This window comes from Harpia harpyja, chromosome 16 (assembly GCF_026419915.1).
Source record: "Harpia harpyja isolate bHarHar1 chromosome 16, bHarHar1 primary haplotype, whole genome shotgun sequence".
In the NCBI taxonomy this organism is placed as follows: Eukaryota; Metazoa; Chordata; class Aves; order Accipitriformes; family Accipitridae; genus Harpia; species Harpia harpyja.
This window is the reverse complement of record NC_068955.1, coordinates 11,983,403-12,003,489: the sequence shown is the minus strand read 5'-3', so window position 1 is coordinate 12,003,489 and position 20,087 is coordinate 11,983,403. Positions and strand designations below refer to the sequence as shown.

The window sequence follows — 20,087 nt, the reverse complement described above, 5'->3', positions numbered from 1 at the left end:
TCCAGGAAAGCATTGTTCTGTTCTCCACCAGCTTAGTACCACTTTTTGTCTCTAAAGCATACTGAAAATATATTGGAGAACAGGATAGAGCTGTCTAGGGTCTGAGATACACTAGCAGTTTATAACTGCATTTTTATATACTTGTTGTAGACAATTTTGATGTAGTGATAAGATTTCACACTAGTTTCATAACTAGCTGATGTCATAAACCTCATGTCTTAATTTTTCTGTTTATCCTGGTGAGTGGTGGTCTTAATGGTTGTACCTTTCGTAAACAGAACAAGTCTGTTTAACTTCTTTGGGGTTTTTTTCTTCCCATGGAGGTAATTCGCTAATTGCTTTCGGTTACATGTGTTTTTTAATACCCATAGTAGTGAAAATACTTTACAGGAATGGAGAGCTCAGTAACCAGTGTAAAGCAGAGTAATTATTTTATAGGGAGGACAGCCAGTAATTGATTGTCTACCTGTGTAATGTTGATATACTGATTGTGTTAGTATCAAATCCTGAAGTTCTTCAGAACTAACTGTCGGATCTTAAAATTTAGGATCAAAACGTAGAAGAGGTCTTGCTTTGGCCTTGCTTAGCGTGATGACCCTACCAGTCATGAATGTTTTTCAGACCCACTCCCAGCCCTGATAGTGTCTTGCTGTATGTCATCCTTCTGTATCTCCTTTCTTTTTCTTCCAGTTTTCATAATGCCTTAATCCAAACTTGCTTCTTTTTTGACCATTCTCTTGTTTTCTTTCCATATTCACTTTGGTCAGCTTGACCACCTTCTTCAAAGGTTTTGTCTGTGTACTGTGTCCCTTTAGCCACCTGGGCAAGAGACCAAGAGAGTTGATGTGACAGCTGTATTTCATAGAATATCTTAGCATTGGCTTACTTTACACATGGAAATAACACTGTTAAAAGTCCCTAGAGAATGTGTGATAATTATGGTCCAGGGAAATAAGGGACAAAAACTATTGTTATGGATAAGAGAAGATGCCCATGTGTACCTTAATGTGTATATACCCGCCTGCTGGCAGTTGACACTGGCATCTTTAAATCTAAAAAAGAAGAAAAAAAAAAAAAGCACAGTTGAGTCAGTGACACTGCATTGAGATGTTGGTTAGACGCTGCTGGTGTGTGTGCCTGAGACTGATATTTCTAGTGCTAACTATATGATAAATATGCAACTGTGTTTTAGTATCTGTATATAATGTACTTTTCTGGTTCTTACATGTTATTTTGAGCAAAGATAGCTTTTTTTTCTAGTATACTGTGTTGTTTCACTGTTTCTTTGGGGTGCATTTGGAAAGGTGCTGATTAATACGTGGTTAAACTAGAGATTTAACTTTCTTATTGAGAGCTGCTATTAGACTGGCTTTAAAGTCAGTAAATGTTAGTAGGTGTGTAGTCAGTGTTACCATTTAAAATTCAAAGGTTAAGACAAATCCTTTTCCTGCCCTTTATGTTTAGATTAGAGAGACTTTTATTTCTTTGGAGCAAAATGGGCAAATAGGATTTAGAGTATTATTAGAATCATTATATCACTGTCATTGGTCCTGGGGTTGCCAGGCCTTTTCTGATTATCAGATGCAACAAATGACGTCCAATTTTATTGACCAGTTTGGCTTCAACGATGAGAAGTTTGCTGATCAAGATGACATTGGCAAGTGAGTATATAACATTATACTGGCTTTGATTGTAGTCTCGGGAGCTTCCTTTCTTATTGTGTATTTGGCTGTGGTTTTGCTGATGATAAATATAAGCCTTTACTGATGTGAGGCAGTTGCCAATCAGTCCTGTTTTTTTGTATCGTCTGTGTTCATTGATAGAAGCCTCCCTGAACAGTTTACAGAGGAAAGCCACAGCTTATATTCCATTTCTAATGTTCTGGTTGTGCCAGCATGAGAACAGAGTGCTTGTGAATAAATAACTAAATTGTAACTCTGCTTTTTAAAGCTATGTCTAGGCAATGATATGGCATTGTTGGGGGCACTTTCACTTTCTCTGTGCCTCAAAGTGATTTTCCCCTCGCCCCCGCTGGATCTACGTACCAGATCAGATGAATAGCTCTACTTTTAAGCTTTCCTGGAAAAGATGACAGGAATAACACATCTGTGAGTGTACTTTTCTGTAGGGGACAGTAAGGAAGGGCATGGTAAATCTACCTTTGTTTTCAAGGTCAAGGCAGTTAAGACTCATTTCTACAAATATGGTAAGTGATGAGGAAATGAGAACAATCATGGGGTCAGGTAAAAAAAAAAAAAAACAAAACCCAACACCCACCCCCCAGAAAAACTGATCTCTTTCTTCAGTTCTAAGTAAACTGATGCCATAATGGGAAAAAGAAAGAATAGGGGTTCTTGCTGAAAATAAAGTTGATCTTGACACTGGTAAGAATTCATGGCTTGGGATGCAAGAACATGCAGATGAGAGTAAAAAGCATTACTTGAAGATGGCTTCTAGAAGGGTAAAATACAATAAAATGTCTCAGTGCTCTTCTGTAAGATGTTCAGTAAGTGATGGTTGACTGAAGCTTGCATATGCTGTCTAAGAAGCATTGCTGCCTTTTTATACCACGTAATATGCTGAGATTATAGATTAAGATATGGTGGGAGAGGAAGCCACTCAGGATAGTCTTTAACTTCGTTAGAAGCAAGTGGATTTTGGCAAGGATAGGACTTGGAATTCCTTTAAGATCATGCCTTTGGTAGTATATGGTCTTGGTGGAAAGAAGATGACTACTTGTGTAAGCAGATCTCTTGAGATTTGTAATAGGTATACTGATGATGTACTCATGAGTTGAATTAAGCTGTAGATAAAGTTACTTTAAAGTTATGCCTTTTGTGCAAGAATCAATTACAGCTTAAATTACCTGCCTACTGTTGTACAGTAATTTAGATGGTTACTTCAGTAATTCAGTTACACTTCAAACTTATGTTCCTTTAGACCACTTACCTTGTTCCCTACTTTGTAATGCAATGAGGATTAGAGGAAGAGTAGTACTGCTCTGCTGAATGCACTGCTATATGTGGCTAGAGGAAGAATATATTAACTCTTCTGAAAGTCTGGTAGTATTTCCCATCTTCTTCTCTGTTTCTTTTTGCTTCCCCTAAAGATTTGGTTTGCCTAATGCTATTTTTAGTCAAAGACATGTTTGTAATTACTTTAGTGAAACTGCTCAATAACTTAATATGTGAAGATGTGTAAAGCCTAATACTTAGTTTTCAGTTTGGAAAAAAACTTCAGTGATTGGTTTAAAAAAAAGATTCATTTTTTTGTTTAGGAAACAGAAGTTGATATTACATTTTTCACTTTCTTCCTGTTGAGAAGGTCCTTCTGTAGAGTGTTGAAATTGGTTAGAAGGTATAAGAACTGCTAATGCAGATCTTTGCATGATTTTGAGCTGTCTCTTGGTAGACCATAGTCATATTAGGCATTCTCTAGGCCTACATTTTTTTTCGCCAGTGCATAACAGTACAGTGTTTGATACTTGCCTATATCATTTCAGTTATGCTTGCTTAGGCTTGTTGCATCTTCACTACCAACTATAGGGTAGAGATGACATTGTTTTGTATTTTTGTTTAAAAAAAATTTCACAGTTACAAAAATCACATGAATGCCAGGCCTCCTCAATGTGGAATTTGACTGTTTTATGTTGGAAACTACTTTGGTTTTAATCTTATGTTTTTAGATTATTGGAAAATGAGACATCTAAGAGAAATGAAATGTCTTTGATGTCATAATACAACATCTTGTCTTATTGCATGCATCTGCTTTTTTTGTAGCGTTTCTTTTGATCGGGTTTCAGACATCAACTTTACCCTCAATACAAATGAAAGTGTAAGTATGTGTTCCTGTACTGTCAGAAAAATTACTGTCTTTTAAACTTCGGTGTGACCTCAGAGTTTTGGTGCTGGTTGTTATATTTACTCCTTTGATGTGTAATCTTTGAAAAATAACTACCCTACCTTGTTCCTGTGTCATGAGATTTTCTAATTGGAAGACATGATTATTGTTCCTTGTGATCAGTATTAAACAGAATTGTTTCTAATTTGTATGGCCAGGTTCAAGAACAAGCTTGCATCTGATTTGTGCGTGTTGCACACTTGTGTTTTATCAGTAGAAGCTATTTCAGTCTTGCGGTGAGATTGTGGTGACAGGAAAGTAAGGCCAGAGACTTTAACCCTAGATGTTGTTTGTCAGTTGAGCTGAAATGAACTCCACTACAGAAAATAACGCTGGAGTACTTGGTGGTCTGGTTGTCTGAAAAGCTGTTCAAAGTCATTTGTGCACGCCGTTCTTAAACATGATCGAAACTCCTAGCTGTTCTTTGATGGTCCACTCAACTTGTTATTAGCTCAGTAAAACAAACACCACTGAGTGTTTTCTTGACAAGCTTTAAGTTGTTAAGACATTCGGATTTTCTGCTGCTTTTAGAGAAATGTTGTTTGTGTCCGTCCCCGTCCCTGTCGTCCCCCCCCCCATAGTTTAAGATTCTCTTCTGAATAGTCATATATTTCCAAAATGTTTACTAATGGGAGCAGAATGATTAATCATAAATACAGATTTTATAATTTTTGCTGTATTTAGGGCAATATAGCCTTGTTTGAGGCATGCTGTAAGGAGCGGATACAGCAGTTTGATGATGGTGGCTCTGATGAAGAAGACATTTGGGAAGAAAAACATATTGCATTTACACCAGAATCCCAGAGGCGTTCCAGGTAAGAAATGTTTTTCATTCGAATGGCAGTATAGTGAGCCCTCAATACTGAGCATGTCTTTTGGTTCAGGCTGACTGTTAGCACAGGCTGTCCAGCATAACTAGCTATTTCCATTCTGTGGAGAAATGAATAGTGACGGCTCTACTGGCCGTCTCCCAGCCATAATTTGCAGAAGATGCCAGCAGCTGCCCTGCCTACTCAGCTCTTCCTGCACTTCAGCTTTTGTAGCTTGTTTTTTCTTGCTTCTTATTCTTTCCCTCTGCTTTTAAACCTGCTTAGCCTTTCTTGCCTTGCACAATGCAGTCCCGCTAGACACCTCTGTAGATGTTGCTGTCCTTCCTCTCTACAGTACCAGTGTGGTTGTGGACAAAACTGCATAGGAAGCTACATTGAGGGGAAGGAGCATCTGATCCCCAAAACTCTCAGGGCTGTGCAGCCTCCCTTGATATCTACTGAATTTTGTCCTAGGGTAGTCTTGGCTTTTCTGACCTTCTTGTGGCTTGAGTCACAAACCCAATCTCTTCTTCCCTTGCGGCCTTTGAAATGCAAGTTGCTAATATATTCTGTACAAAATCAATTATTTTGTCTGATGGTGTCATGGTTACTTAATGTGATGTGTTTCAAGGACATCCTTACCTTCTCATGTTACCTTGCTTTTTGTGTTAGTTGCACTCACCAGGAAGGGAGAGATGCCCCTAGGGTTTAAAGTATATATGAAGTTAAAGAGGATGGACTGGAATACAGTTTGGGAGATTTTAAAATAGATTTGTTAGATTTGTTGTTAGATTTTTAAAATAAATCAAGTTATATCTTGTTAGATTGGTGTTGAAGAGTTTTGTATTTCAGCATTTCCATTTAGTGTGTAGAAACCAAATAGGCCAACAATCTCTGTACACAGATCTGATTCTTTACTTGCCTTTTCTGCTCCCTTGTGCATGACAGGAGTAAAACCAATCTTTGTCTTTTAAATGCAAATGGAGGAAAAAGATAGCCTCTTTACATGATTAAGTGAAAAACCTTAAACCCTGGGGGTTTTGGGAGAAATGCAGGGAATGCTAACAGCTAACAAATTACACCTCAGTTAATCTATCAGAAATGATAGCTGTTGTAATTCTCTTTAGCCTCAAACTTGCCAGTATTTCATTGTGCCCAGGGTCTGATACTAAATACTGAATGTAAACTATCTCTTTGTATTTTAAGTTCGGGCAGTACAGACAGTGAAGAAAGTACTGATTCTGAAGAAGAGGATGGAACAAAACAAGAGTTGTTTGAATCACACACCAATACAGAGGACAAAATGGAAGTAGACTTAAGTGAACGTACGTAGCTTTTCTCCCAGCTGCTTTGAGTTACAGGAAAGCGTTAGATCTAGCAGTCTTACTTTGCAGTTTTCCTCGTTTACTGTTTCTATTCAACCATCTTAATAAAGTAGTCTTTCCCACTGTAAAGACTGCTTGCAACAGAGCATGCAAATGTTGAAGTTTGAATTCCTTATGTATCTTGAGTCAAGTTACTTACTCTTTCTAAAATTCACGTTTCTACTCTTCAAGAGGAAAAAAAGGAGGAGGAATCAGAACGAGGAGGATGAAATGTAATCATTTATGCATCTTGAATGCCTGCAAAACTAATAGGTGGTTAATCTCCAAGCCTAAAATATGGTTATTTTTACTGGAAGCCTTTCAGACCAACTTTTCATCTAACAATGCTGTTTTAAAAGACTTTCTACAGAAGCCAGGGGAATTTGCATTGGTCTGGTTTCATGTGTGAGTGAAAGATGTGCATCAGTAGACTCTTATGTGGAAACTTAACTGATGTAATTGGTTTAAAAGTTTTCACGTTCAAGTCACAGTAGACTAAACTAGCTTTAGTTAAACTGGCAATATTTGTAGGTAGAAGCCCTGTGTTTAGACTGTAAGAAATTAAAATAGAAGGAAAAGTTAAGGGTTTTCTTTTCTTTTGTCAGATTGGTGTCGTTGGCATCTGTGTGTCAAACAAGTTTTGATCCATGTGGGTCTCCTCCCATATCTGCCTGGGTTGGAATTTCTAATTGCTAGTCAGAGCTTCCTTTTCAGCCTGTTTTTTTGTATGTAAGTGTTAATGACAAATATGTTTCCTCTTGGGTAGGTGAAGTATTTTGAATTGACCTATCCTAAATTAGATGCTGTTAAGTCACAGTTGCTCCAAAATTTAAAATCCCGATAAATATTTTAAGTTGTAAAAAGCCTTAAACTTTTCTGAAACTTAGCAGTGGTGTTAGTGCATGAAAAATTTAGAGACTGCCCATACCTAAGTTGACATGCTCATTTTCTGTGTTCAGGAAAATGTGCATAGGAAACTGAAAAAGGGATGAAAACTCTTGAGGATTTTTTTTTTATTATTATTATTATAGAATTTAATTTTGAAAAATGATAACAAATGTTGATGTTAGTTTAAAGAATAAAGTGGGATGATACTTGTGATCTGGTATGGTTTATTGGTTTTGTTCTTCAGATAAACTGTATCAATTTTTAGCAGAATACTCTTGAGTTACTGCTTTTAAAATTCTGCCTTACTAGCAGAATTTCTGTTTTAGGGAAAGCATTCATTTTTTTAACAGTATATAGAGGATTTTTCTGCATGTGCTTTAAAGTCTAGTTATGAATTTTGCTGCTCTTTTTAGAATGTACATATAGAGAATCAGTGTGTTAGGCATATGTGCACTCATATTCTTTATTTAAATTTGTTCCTAATGAACTTGGTGGTTTTTCAGCACCAAACTGGTCAGCTAACTTTGATATACCCATGGAGACTGCGCATGGTGCCAATCTGGAATCTGTTGGGTCTGATGTGTGGAGTACAGAAGAACCTGTGCCAGCAAAAGAAACTGGCTGGGCTTCCTTTTCTGAATTCACATCCTCCTTGAGGTAAGAATGTTAGTGATTCAGGGCAAGTTCTTCACTACTAAATATAATGGCACCTGCCATTTGATGGTGGATAGAAAAGTGACTGACTTTTGAGCTCGTTCAGAATGAAAAACGTGTAGCTATACTGTATATACAATTAATTAGTAAAATCACTTCTGTTGTGGATGATGACTGTGTTGGCAGTCTCAGCAGAGAACCATCTTTCAAGTTACAAAGAGTACATTTAGAAAGTCAGTTAAAAATACTGGAAACGCTACAAGGACCCAGTGATACTTGTTTGCCTTATTTAGCAGGAACATGCCCACTAATAATTGTAATCAAACCAAATAAAACAAAAATAAACCCACCACCAAATATGCTCAGTCAGCTCAGTTCTGGTGGATTTTGCATTACTAAACTTCTGTTTAGCACATCTTCCCAAGACTCCTACAAACTTGTCATTCAGTTTCAGTAGAGTTCTAGGACTCATAGCCTTGATATAGAACTAAAAATACTGTTCTAAGAACATTTTCATTCTGCTATTCAGAAATGTCTCTAAAGCTTTTTTTACTTTGTATTTGAAGCTCAAAAGATTCCTTAAGAAGTAATTCTCCTGTGGAAATGGAAACAAACACAGACCCAATTGATCCCTTGAGTGCAAACATAACTGCTCTTGCAACACAGCTAGAGAGTAAGTACTCTGCATTCAGAATGCAAAGATTGATTTTAAGACTTGTACTTGAGAAAGATCTCCCTGAACTTTAAAATTTAGGCTTCCAGAGACCTCTTATCTGGCTCTACTGCTGTTCTGCCAGGTAATGAAAATGACTTGTGCTGTGGTTTAACCCCAGCCAGCAACGAAGCACCACGCAGCTGCTCACTCACTTCCCCCCCACCCAGTGGGATGGGGGAGAGAATCGGGAAAAGTAAGACTCGTGGGTTGAGATAAGAACAGTTTAATAGAACAGAAAAGAAGAAACTAATAACGATAATGATAACACTAATAAAATGAAAATAGTAATCTAAAAGGATTGGAATGTACAAGTGATGCACAATGCAATCGCTCGCCACCTGCTGACCGATGCCCAGTTAGTCCCTGAGCAGCGATCCCCCCCACCCCCACTCCCCCCAGTTTATATACTAGATGTGACATCACATGGTATGGAATACCCCTTTGGCCAGTTTGGGTCAGCTGTCCTGGCTGCGTCCCCTCCCAACTCCTTGTGCCCCTCCAGCCTTCTTGCTGGCTGGGCATCAGAAGCTGAAAAATCTTTGACTTTAGACTAAACATTACTTAGCAACAACTGAAAACATCAGTATTATCAACATTCTTCTCATACCGAACTCAAAAACATAGCACTGTACCGGCTACTAGGAAGACAATTAACTCTAACCCAGCTGAAACCAGGACAACTTGTCAAAGAATTTCTGAACTATTTAAAATAGTTTCCTATTTAAAACAGGAGCCAGTGTTACTATTTCCTCTAAAAAGCCTGCACATCATGAACAGAAAAAGCATTACAAAGAAGCTAAGTGTGTTCTGTTAGAGAATCCTCACCTGTCTCAGCACTTAGTTAGCTGAGCTGATGCCCGAGAAGACTGGTAGCTTCTAGTCTCTTCCTATGTGGCAATAGGCCAGTAGGCTCAGTGTGTTCAAATTTCCCCTTCCTGCTCATTCTTTTCCAGGTTACCTTCACTATGCATGCACTAATTCTTTCTTCTACATGTATGAACAGGTTAAAGGCTAAACATGTGCTAATTAGGTTTTTGTATATATTATTAATAGACAGAACGAGAAGTGCAGATGAGAAGTCTAGGGAGACTGGACTTCCCAAAGGCTCATCTGTACTTGGAAACTTACTGTCAAGTTTGTACTGTGTGGGCTTGTGTAATGAATTCGACTGTACAGAAAAATAATACATCACTATAATCCTACTAAAGTCTTGTTCAGGCAAACCTGTTGCAGTAACGTCTAAATCACTAAGTGGCTTGCAAAATTAAAAAAAAAAATAGTTATGGAATGTGACTTAAGCCATCTGCAGGAAGTACTTACGCTCTATATATGTGTATAGTGGGGGTTGCAGAACGGTGACTGTGTGTAAGGAAGAATTCAAGAAGTGTACAAAAACTGCAAAATTATTGTTCTGGTTATATTGGCTTGTATGCTTGCTCATGAAATAGAAACATAACCAGCCATGTATTAAATTACTTCTATATATCTAGCCCCGGGAAGTGTTGCTATGGAGGCCAGCTCAGATGGAGAGGATGATGTAGAAAATGCAGACAAGGTAACTGAAACAGTAATGAACGGCAGCATGAAAGAGACACTGAGCCTTACTGTAGACGCTAAAACTGAAACGGCTGTTTTCAAAAGGTGAGAATACCTATTTGTCTTCCTACCTTTGTAAAATAAGCACTGTTGATGGAACACTACCTGTCATCAAAAAGAGTTCTTTGCAAGTGATAATTCCTGATGTTTTAACTAGAAATCTTCTCCCAAAGTAATTGTTCTGAAACTTTACTTCCAGTTAGTTACTGTAATGTATGATTTTCCTTAGCAAGCCTTAATTTCAGTGGAAGACTGACTCAATAACTTTTGACCCTGATGCATGTTCCTGTGCATTTTTTATGTACAATTATTCTTGTACCATACAGTTAATTGCATGTCAAAGCTAAGCTTTTTAAATTTTGCACAGAATTGTTAGATTTGGATTGGAATTCCACTCCCCCAATCCAGGAGGATGGAGGACAGAAGTTGGCAGCCAAGTACTGCTTTTGAGAGTAACTCATCAGACATTTGGGGTGATCACTCTTGGTGGTATGGATGGTGGTGTCAAATCTGTTCTGGACTACAGGTGGCACGTAGAATTCTAGAATAACTGGAAGAACTAACTCCTTAGTTTTGGTATCTTCTGATACAAAGTGTTTGATTTAGGAATAACTGTCTTAAATATGGTTATAGTCCATATTACATATATCAACAATGTGATCCTTTTATGGGAATAAAGCACACTTGCATTTCCTCTGTTTGAGATCTTGTATACTAAGATCTTGTGATCTTAGATTTAATGATCAAGTGGTTTTTATTTGGTATCAAATCGTTATATAAGGAAATAGAAGCTACAAACAGTCTGACCTGCAAAAATAATTTTGTCTTTATTAACTGAAGCTGGTGTGTCGTCCCCCGCCCCGATCTTGACAAATCAGATCATCCTACTAGCATTTTAGCATGCAGCCCTCTTCTCATTCTTTTAGAATAATTTCCTAGTATCTGTCCCTATTCTGGCTTTAGTTATTGAAAAGGAATTGTCCGTATGTCTTGGAAGTTGCTTTAGAAACTCCCAGTCCATTTCAGTAGAAAAAACTTCCCAGTGTTAGTCCTTATATTGCCCTTCTTTTAAATTAATTTTACTTTGTCCCATTAGGGGTAGTGCTGTTGATCTTGGATCGTTCAGGAATTGAAATCTAACAGCTTTCAGTCACTTTTGCTTCCATCCTTTTGATTATTGAAGGAATAAATACCAACTCTAACCTCTTTTGCACCTGACTTCTGATGTTTTTCACTATGGAGGAGGGAGCATTTATGGCTGCACAGTGCTTATAAATCAAATGGCATTGTTAGAGGAAATGAACCAAAGCAGTTTAGAGGAAGATTGTGACTTGGTGCAGACTGATGTGGCATGGAACCATAGTGCCTTGCTGACTTAGTAAATGATGCATCTGCTCTCCAGTTTATTCTGTATTTTGGGGAATTCTTTATATGGTCGGCATTCCTATTGTGTTAGATGTTTACAGTTGGATTATTTATCCATGGTGGTTTTAAATGTTTCCTTAAACTGCTTTAGTTCACACGCACTTTAAAGTTCTGTGACTTCTGATACTGGTGCAAAAACTAGTATGAGGAGGCAGCATGTTGTGGCAGTGCCTGCCTGCCTTCATGAAATTACCTGCCTTAGCTGTGGAGTAAGCATTTCAATTCTTGTAGTTAAAAGGACGCAGAGGTGCAAAGGAAGGCAATATCATAGAATTGCCCAGGTCAGAAGGGACCTCAGAAGATCATCTGGTCCAACCTTTTGTGGGAAGGGGAGCCCAGATGAGATTATCTAGCACTTTGTCCAATCACATCTTGAAAACCTCTAGCAATGGGGACTCAGCATCTTGATTTGGAAAGGGGAGATTAAGGAAATGTAGGAGGCTGAAAGGTGAGGCTTAAATATGGAGACTGCTCTACTCTGCTAGGTATGTGGCGTCATACTAAGTTAATGCTCACGTGGCTTTCTTTAAACGGACTTTTAAATACACCAAAACAACAAATGGGAGAGAAAAATAGTATTTCCTTTGGAATAAATACCTAAAACAATGCTGAGGAAAAAAAAAAAAGTCTAGATTAAGGGACAGTTAGAGTAGTGAGAGCAGGTCCCACTCTGGCCTGTTTACCTAGCATATGGATGCTTCCAGACTTAAGTTTTATATAGTTTTCTGCCAATAGAAAATTGATGGTGTTGAGGTCAATATTGAGGGGAGGAGGAGCATCATAAGCATGGTAGTTAATTTGTGGAAAACTGCAAATGACAAAAATGTGGTTTCTGAACTTAGTTCAAAATGGAGAATGAAAAGGGAAGAATTATGGCAGAGACTACCTGTTTTCAAAAAACCAAAAAAATAGGAGACTGATTCTGATGGTGATAGCGACAAGTATTTTATTTTGAATAAATACAAAGAGTATGAAGGCAAATGAGATGGGGAGATCTGATGGGTGTCATGGTTTAGGCCCAGCTGGCAACAAAGCACCATGAGGCTGCTCACTTACTCCTCCCCACTGGTGGGATGTAGAGGAGAAGAATATAACAAAAAGCTTATGGGTCGATACAAGGACAGGGAGGGATCACTCACCAATTATGGTCACGGGCAAAACAGACTGGATTTGAGGGGGGAGAACCCAATTTAATTTGTTACCAATCAAATCAAAACAAGGATAATGAGAAGTAAATCCCAAATCTTAAAACACCTTCCCCCCACCCCTCCCTCCTTCCTGGGCTCAACTCCACTCCTGATTTCTCCACCTTCTCCCACCAGTGGCACGGGGGATGTGGAATGGGGTTTGGGGTCAATTCATCACGTGTTGTCTCTGCCGCTCCTTCCTCCTCAGGGGGAGGACTCCTCACTCTTCCCCTGCTCCAGTGTGGGGTCCCTCCCATGGAAGACAGTTCTCCATGAACTTCTCTGGCATGGGTCCCTTCCACAGGCTGCAGTCCTTCAGGTACAGGCTGTTCCAGCACAGGTTTTCCCATGGAGTCACAGCCATCTTCGGGGGCATCCCCCTGCTCCGGTGTGGGCTCCTCCCTGGGCTGCAGGTGGGCATCTGCTCCCCCGCTCCCCTCCACGGGCTGCAGGGGGACAGCCTGCCGTCTCCCCACGGGCCGCAGGGGCATCCCTCCTCCAGCGCACCTCTTCCCCCTCCTTCTTCACTGACCTTGCTGTCTGCACAGAGGTTTCTCTCACACCCCACTGCCCTCCTCCACTGCAGGTTTCCCCTTCTTAAATGCGTTATTGCAGAGGTGCTACCACTGTTGCTGATGGGCTTGGCCTGGGTCAGAGGTGGGTTCGACTTGGAGCCGGGGAAGCTTCTAGCAGCTTCTCCCAGGAGCCACCTCTGTAGCCCCTCCCCTGCTACCAAAACCCTGCCACACAAACCCAATACAATGGAGAAAAATAGATCTTGATGAGAGGTTAAAATGCAGAAGACAATATTTTTACAGGCTCTGCAGATATAAGGAGGCATGTGAGGAAAGAGAGGTATTTGCTGAAATTTAAAGGGTTGATTGAAAGGAGAACTGTGAGAATAGGAAGAAAAATCAGCAGAGGAGAGTAGCTTTAAAATGTTCCTGACTTCTTGCATAAATAGATTTGTTGCCACAGAGGTATAAGATTGATGTTTGTGTCTACTTCAGAGCTACTTTATATCTCTTATCTATATATATCTTGCAAGTGTATGATCAAATTTGTATTTTAGTGCACTCATAATGGTGTGGCTGAGGTGGGAGAGGGTGGAATAGAGGGGCAGAAAAGCTTTGATTGAGACAAAACACAAGTATTTGTTTGCTAATGACTTTTGAGGCTGCCTAGTTACATGGTAGTGTCTTACATAGTGAGTGTACTGCTTTTTCACTGAACTGTGTTTGGTTTTGTCTCTGAGAGGAAGTTCATTAAATAGACTGGGCTGCAGTCTTAGTACTGCATAACCCATATATCATATTTCACTGTGGAGTTATTGGGGAGTTTATTAAAGATGGTGATGAGTTGATGATTCTGCTGATGTGTTTCATGGACAGACTTTAATGCCAGTTTCCGGGGAAATCTTGAATTTCTTTTATACTTTTTTCTTTTTTTGCATACTTCTGGCTTCAGAGTGTTGAAATCCTATCGGTATGTATAGTAAAGGATCACGATTAATTGTTACCACTTCAGGCATCACACACACATTCCTTATTTCCTTTCTGATCTTATTTGTAATCACTAATTCCTGCCCTTTTATCCAGTCAAGTTTTAATGGACATGAACACCGGTGCATTATTAGGTGTTTGTAAAGTCTAGAGCTGTGTGCTTGTCTTCATGTTGCAATCACAACTTAAATGCATTTGCATGTGAAATATGGACCCATCTCCCAGTTTTCTTATGTTGCCTGAAATTTCCCTATAAGTAAACTTAAACTTCTTTTCTTTTGTGGTTTTTTTAAGTGAGGAAGGAAAATTGTCTACCTCGCAGGATGCTTCTTGTAAATATGTAGAAGAGAATGCAGAGGTTGCAGAAGAGGCTCCTTCAGCTCTGCAGCCTACTAACAGCAGTCCAGAACAGAGGTAACTGCATTCAAGGGTGCTTTCAATCCTCTAAATAGCAGTTTGCATGTTTTTCTAATAGAATTGATCTAAAGAGATTAATGAATTCCTGTTAGTTATCAGTTCTGAGTTTAGCTCGATCTAAACATGTGCTTGCATCTATTTTATAAAATTCTCAAAAGTTATATTTTCTGTTGATTGTAAGACTCTTTGAGTTGTCAAAAATGTATTTGCCTTGTACTATTTGTCTTGCAGGGTGTTGTCAATATCCCCATTCTGTTTTGTGATATGGTATCAAGTTAGAGTAGTGAATTGATACACTTAATGAAAGTGATGATAAAAAAAAAAATAGGGAATAAGTTTGACTTTGTCCTGAAAATTTATGTTAAGTTAGGTCTACCATTTTTTCATTCTGTATTCTACACTGCAGAACAGTTTGTGGGGAGTCCACTAGTGCAGCTGTATGGAAAGGAAATGGTGCCTTAAGTCATGCCTGTTTGATTGTGAATCAGTTATTACTTGCACCCTTGTCTTCATCAGGTATTAATCTGAATACTTGTAGATTTGGAGAAGACTTTTTCAAAGTACGTAAATAATCTGTTTCAAATAAAACTTGCCTTGGAGGAAATATGGAGGAGCCTGGATTGCTCAGCATACTTATTGGAGGAAAGAAAAGACAACATTTTTCTTTGGCAGCTTGACTACTAGTGCAGTCTTGGAGAATAGTAATTCAGGATACAATTCTGAGGGGAGTACTACCAAACAGAGAAAGCTGCTCTTGCATAAGTTTTTCTCTTAAATTGTCAGGTAGTACTCCTTTCTCCAAAAAAAGGCATTTGACAAAGGCAATCTCTCCTGTGACAGTATTTCTCCTGTTTCATTTCCTGTTGAAGTACTTGTTTGGGGTATTTTTTTGCCTCCCAAGTTACAATGGTATGGAAACGTACACAATCAACTCAAGGTCTAGTATGGCATCACCAAAATCAAATGCATGTAGGGTGACATTAATCACCAAGTGTTAGAAATGCTTAATGCAGGTGTTTCATATCTGCGCTAGTTTCTAGACTTCAGTCAGAGCAAGATTCATCTTTATCTTAAAAGCCTAAAACAATGAAGACTTTAAGGTAGGTGAGAAGATTTCCACCCTTGAAGGCAGTATTTAGTGAAGACCTTGCTCTGGAACTTAGGTATTCATAAGTACTTTAAAGTTAATATCTAGGCAAGAGTTTACTGGTTTCCTAGCAGAACTAATGGCTTGTTGAACATCAGGTACAATCCCACAGGCTTGATTCTTGGTGTTAAGGCAAAGGGTGGTATGCTGCCACTTCCTGGTTTGGATGTAATTCGGGGGTGACCAGAGGAACTGTGCTGTCTCAAAGAAAACCCTTGTAAAAGGAAAACCTAAATGTGTATTTACTAAACCCTGAGTAATACGTAGGGTCTGCTCCTCTTTCTAGGAGGACAGGGCTTGCGGGGTCAGAGCTGTGCATGCTGCCTTCTTGTTGGGGAGCTGAGGATGTTCTGAATAGGAGTATGTTCTGAAGGGAGAGAGGATTTTGCTTAATTAAAAGGAATTCCAGGAGTCACTTTAGCCTTGCAGTATAAACAAGGGTATGATTCTGAAAATCAGAATTCAGAATACATACACACACACACATATATATTTTATGAATGTATATTTAAATACTTGTTTTAATAGTTCAAAAGCTGTTGTGTTTCTTGACTTCAATAGATTTTAAACTATTAGAGAAATGTATTCTTCACACAAATCCTGTGAAAGAAGTAATCATTTTTAAGACTTTGGATGCTATATTCTATATCTAGCTTTCTAGTGAAGACAAAATTGAAATGCTTTTGTAAGCAAAGATTTAGAGTATAGCTCTACATGCAACACAGAACTCTGCTGCATGTTCCGATTATGCTGTATGCAGACTAAGAAAGATGCAAGCATGTTCGACAAATTTAGATTTTATTTTTTAGACTTGTTTATGAGCTAGTATGTCTAACCTCTATGGTACTGGGTGTTACACTAAAACACTGCTACCTTTTCCTGTAAGCCAGAACTTTCTGCTCTGCATAAATTCCATAAATTTAATCAAGAAGTGGATTCTAAGAAAAAAACCAACCCTGTATACGTAGTTGAAGTGGGGAAACCCAGAAACTGTCTTTCACAGCCTCTTCTTTACTGGAGGTACTGTTTTTATCAAGACAATGTTTTTAATGCTGATAAGCATTAAAATGTAGGGAAGAAGTCTTTGGGTACTAGCTGATTGCCTTTTGAGTAAAGGTGCTTGTCTAAACCAACAGAGGGCCCTCAGAGCTAGCAGTTCTTTGGATTGCTTTTGAGTTGCAGGAAATCTCAAGAACCCCTTTCGTTGAATCCATCTGGCTTCAGCAAAGCTCAGTACTTTCTCTAAAGGTGGCTGTCACAGCAGATCCTTATATAAGCGCAGTCTAAATATCAAGATAAACATAATTGTGGTTTTGGGGCTCCATGCATGTATGACTAGTGGGAGGAGTCCCCTAGGTAGGTCTTTGGCTGGTGGCCAGCAGTAGTAATCTCTGCTAGGAGCCCTGTTCTGTCATGGACTTTTTTTCCAGTTAACAAGTGACTTACTGCTGTATGGACTGTCAGATTTCCTGTCCATGCAGCACTTGTTTCTTACCTTCCAGGTTTCTCTAAGAAGTGTTTACTTTTGTCTAGTGCTGTCTGTCTTTTCTCTAATGTGTATATATTTTTTTTAAAAAGTGTTTTTAGAGCATAGCAGCCAAAGACTTAGCTAGGGGACTCCTGCTGGTCATGTGCATGTAGAGCACGGACCCAAGAGTGGCTTCTCTGTGATGTACACCATCAGAGAACAGGAGTTACAGGTAACTTTTCTCATGTGTAGTTCCAAATGGTATTTGTATTCTTTAAGGGAGTTTTCAAATGTATTCAGTAGACTTGTGCTGAATGGAAGTTGAGATTTTTTTGCCTTTGTTGCTTGCAATTCTCTAATGTTCTCATGCACTACTGATTTGATGTCTTTATTTGTGTTAGTCCAGAGCAATTGAGCCCACTTTTACACTAAGCTTCTTATCTAGAAATGTATATACTATTATTGTTTTCACTGTTGTAGGTTTGCTCCTTACTTTCCTCCATACTTGCTGAAATTTTCATGCTAATGGACTCACTTCCAAAGTATATGTGAAATGGCAGTTTGTAGATTAGATTAGTAACTAAAGCAGGTTTTTTAAGACACTCTTGTTTTTCCTGTTGTGTCTTAGCTGCTTACTTTCAAATGCAACTTTAAATACTCCTGGTATCACATTTTGTCTCACAGAATAAGATTTGGAGAAGTATCAGAAATGTGCTTTTTATTAGTTGTTCTCTTGGGGAGATACCACATCTCTAGAGATCACTTAATAGCTCAGTTAATAAAGATCAAACACTCTTCAATGGTGTGCTCAGTTAATTAAAGTGCTATGCTTAATTAGGCTATGAAGACTCCAGAAATGCTGGACTCCAGAAAATAAAATGGGATGAGCATGTTATTAGCTTGTGTTTCCTCTCTCCAACTCAGGGGTCATGCTCCACATGATCTGGGACGGTTTGGTTTTGGGGTTTTTTTTTTGTATCTACCCGAATTTGTTTTGGACTCTTCTTGTTTCTTGTATAATTACATCTTTTTTTTGGCCTCTTAGGACTGATCAACACACTCATTTAGGAGAGGCGTCTGTTAATGGCCCTGTATGATATGTGATGTCTACTACCTTGGCTGAAGAAAATGAACTGATATCCAGGTGTTTGAGTGTTTCTTGAGGATTTCATCTAGACCCTGTTGAAGCCAGTCACTGCTGCACTAATTTTGCAAGGGATCAGGACCAGCAACATTTATATTCTAGATTTTAAGACATTGTACAGAAATTCATAAGTGTAAAAATATTGCACATTGAGAAATACCAATAATTTTTGCGTATGTTTATATTGTATTGTTCTAAATAATGGGTGGCCTGTGAAATAAGATCCTGCTACCCATGTAATGATGACAGTAGTGTTACTATAGTTAAAATGGCTGTAAGAATAGTTTTATAAAAAGTGAATACACAAATCTAATGTATTTGAGACATAACTATTTGACGATTAGTGTGACCAAAGTATTTAGCAGTTTTCATACATTTTTCACCTTGTAAAAAGAAAAAAATGAATTCATGTTTCTTCTGAAACTGAAATGCCCTATAAATGTTATTTTGGTTGTTTTAGCTTACAAAAGTGATTTAAATGAAAATTTTTTGGTGTTCAACATTTTACAACAGGTTTTTTAATTGGTAATTGTTTTCTGTATTGTTTAAAACAGATCAAAAATGTAAGTCTATTGGTAGAGGTTTTAAGTATTTATTGCTACAACTTAGTTGACAAATTGATGTTACTGTAAAGCCATATGTTCTGTTAAGTCTTGTTTGCTTGAAACAATACCTTACAGGTGAAACACTAGAATATTTGAAGTGCGCATAGCTTGTTGTGTTTAAGTGATTCACCTGCCTTTTAACCCATTCACCAAGATTTAGTTTAATACAATGCATTATACAAGGAACATTTCAGAACAATCTGCGTATTTAAAACGCTATAATCCTTTTAGACAAGTCAAGTAAATTAAATGCCCGTGCTGCTAATGTAATTACAGTACATGCATTTTAAAAGTATATAGTGTTTTTAATACAAATTTTGGCAGCAGAGCATGTTAATTGTTACTTTCACTGTACTGATCTGTGTGAGGCTTTCATTTGTATGTTCTAAACCAGTTTTTTCACAGCTGGTTTGTGTATATATATATAGTGATTATGGAAACTAATTCTGTGTAATTTATAATTTTCTATGTCAGTGTAAAATTCCAACAGCCTTCTCAAACAAACAGAAGCAATATACTGTATATTGCCACATTGTCTGGTGAAAGGGTTAAAGTACTTCACCTCCTGCACTTTTAGATACAAATTCATTTTTGTTTCTGTAATAGTTATATTCATTTATTTTTTACATCATTTGTTTTCCTGACCAGTATTTAAAGCCAAAAGGATACTCTAAACAATGGCCAATGATTTATTTTAGAAGGTGTCCCAAGCAACGTGCCTAAACATTACATTGCATACAGAAATAAAAAAAAAAAACCACATATGTATAATGGCATCGCCCTTATTGTTTCCTCTTGCATTTTCTGCAGCAAATTTGTGGCACTCGTCATTGCAAATTGTTACAAACTGATCAGTTGTGTGAAAATTGAGGGGAAAAACACTATCATAGGTGGAATTGGTAACTATTTTATTTATTTGCCCTTTTATTTGTACTTTATAAATGATGGAATTCAGTCAGTTTCTAAGTTTTCTTCTTCAGTTCAGAATTACTTCCAGATCAGCTTGACCAAAAATGTTTTGTATATTAGCTTTAAGGTTGGCAGCTGTCCTTTTATCACTTTCTGATCTGTTATTGAACAATTAAGGAAATTATTGAGCAATTGTGGAAACAAAACCACTCATTTCAACACATGACTTGCAGTCCATGTAGAGCAATGTGTTGTCTTACATAAGTTTGATGCTTTTAAGGAATGAAACTTTTGTCCTTTCCAGTGCAGCTATTTTTCCCTTGCTAACAAGTTGAATTTACTAGCTACATAGCCATG

At 38.1% G+C, this 20,087-nt stretch overlaps 1 protein-coding gene across 7 annotated transcripts in view; it reads left to right on the top strand.

The window, feature by feature from the left end:
• The window catches only part of LOC128152299 (serine/threonine-protein phosphatase 6 regulatory subunit 3), a 42,150-nt gene extending 22,553 nt beyond the window's left edge, over positions 1 to 19,597 (top strand). The window contains exons 15-25 of one of the 7 annotated variants that reach the window (XR_008238592.1): positions 1,564 to 1,661; positions 3,780 to 3,834; positions 4,585 to 4,715; positions 5,916 to 6,034; positions 7,465 to 7,618; positions 8,182 to 8,288; positions 9,821 to 9,971; positions 14,006 to 14,023; positions 14,335 to 14,454; positions 17,183 to 17,304; positions 18,118 to 19,597. Coding sequence is in view for 4 of the 7 variants with exons in the window: in XM_052810397.1 (XP_052666357.1) it covers positions 1,564 to 1,661; positions 3,780 to 3,834; positions 4,585 to 4,715; positions 5,916 to 6,034; positions 7,465 to 7,618; positions 8,182 to 8,288; positions 9,821 to 9,971; positions 14,006 to 14,023; positions 14,335 to 14,454; positions 18,118 to 18,169 (1,005 nt within the window). In the remaining 3 variants the exon portion in view is untranslated. Of the gene's footprint in view, positions 1 to 1,563; positions 1,662 to 3,779; positions 3,835 to 4,584; positions 4,716 to 5,915; positions 6,035 to 6,678; positions 6,803 to 7,464; positions 7,619 to 8,181; positions 8,289 to 9,820; positions 9,972 to 14,005; positions 14,024 to 14,334; positions 14,455 to 17,182; positions 17,305 to 18,117 lie in introns of those variants that run through there. The other 6 variants (XR_008238593.1, XM_052810399.1, XM_052810397.1 and 3 more) reach the window with 6 other exon arrangements.
• The last annotated feature ends 490 nt before the right edge of the window (positions 19,598 to 20,087 follow it).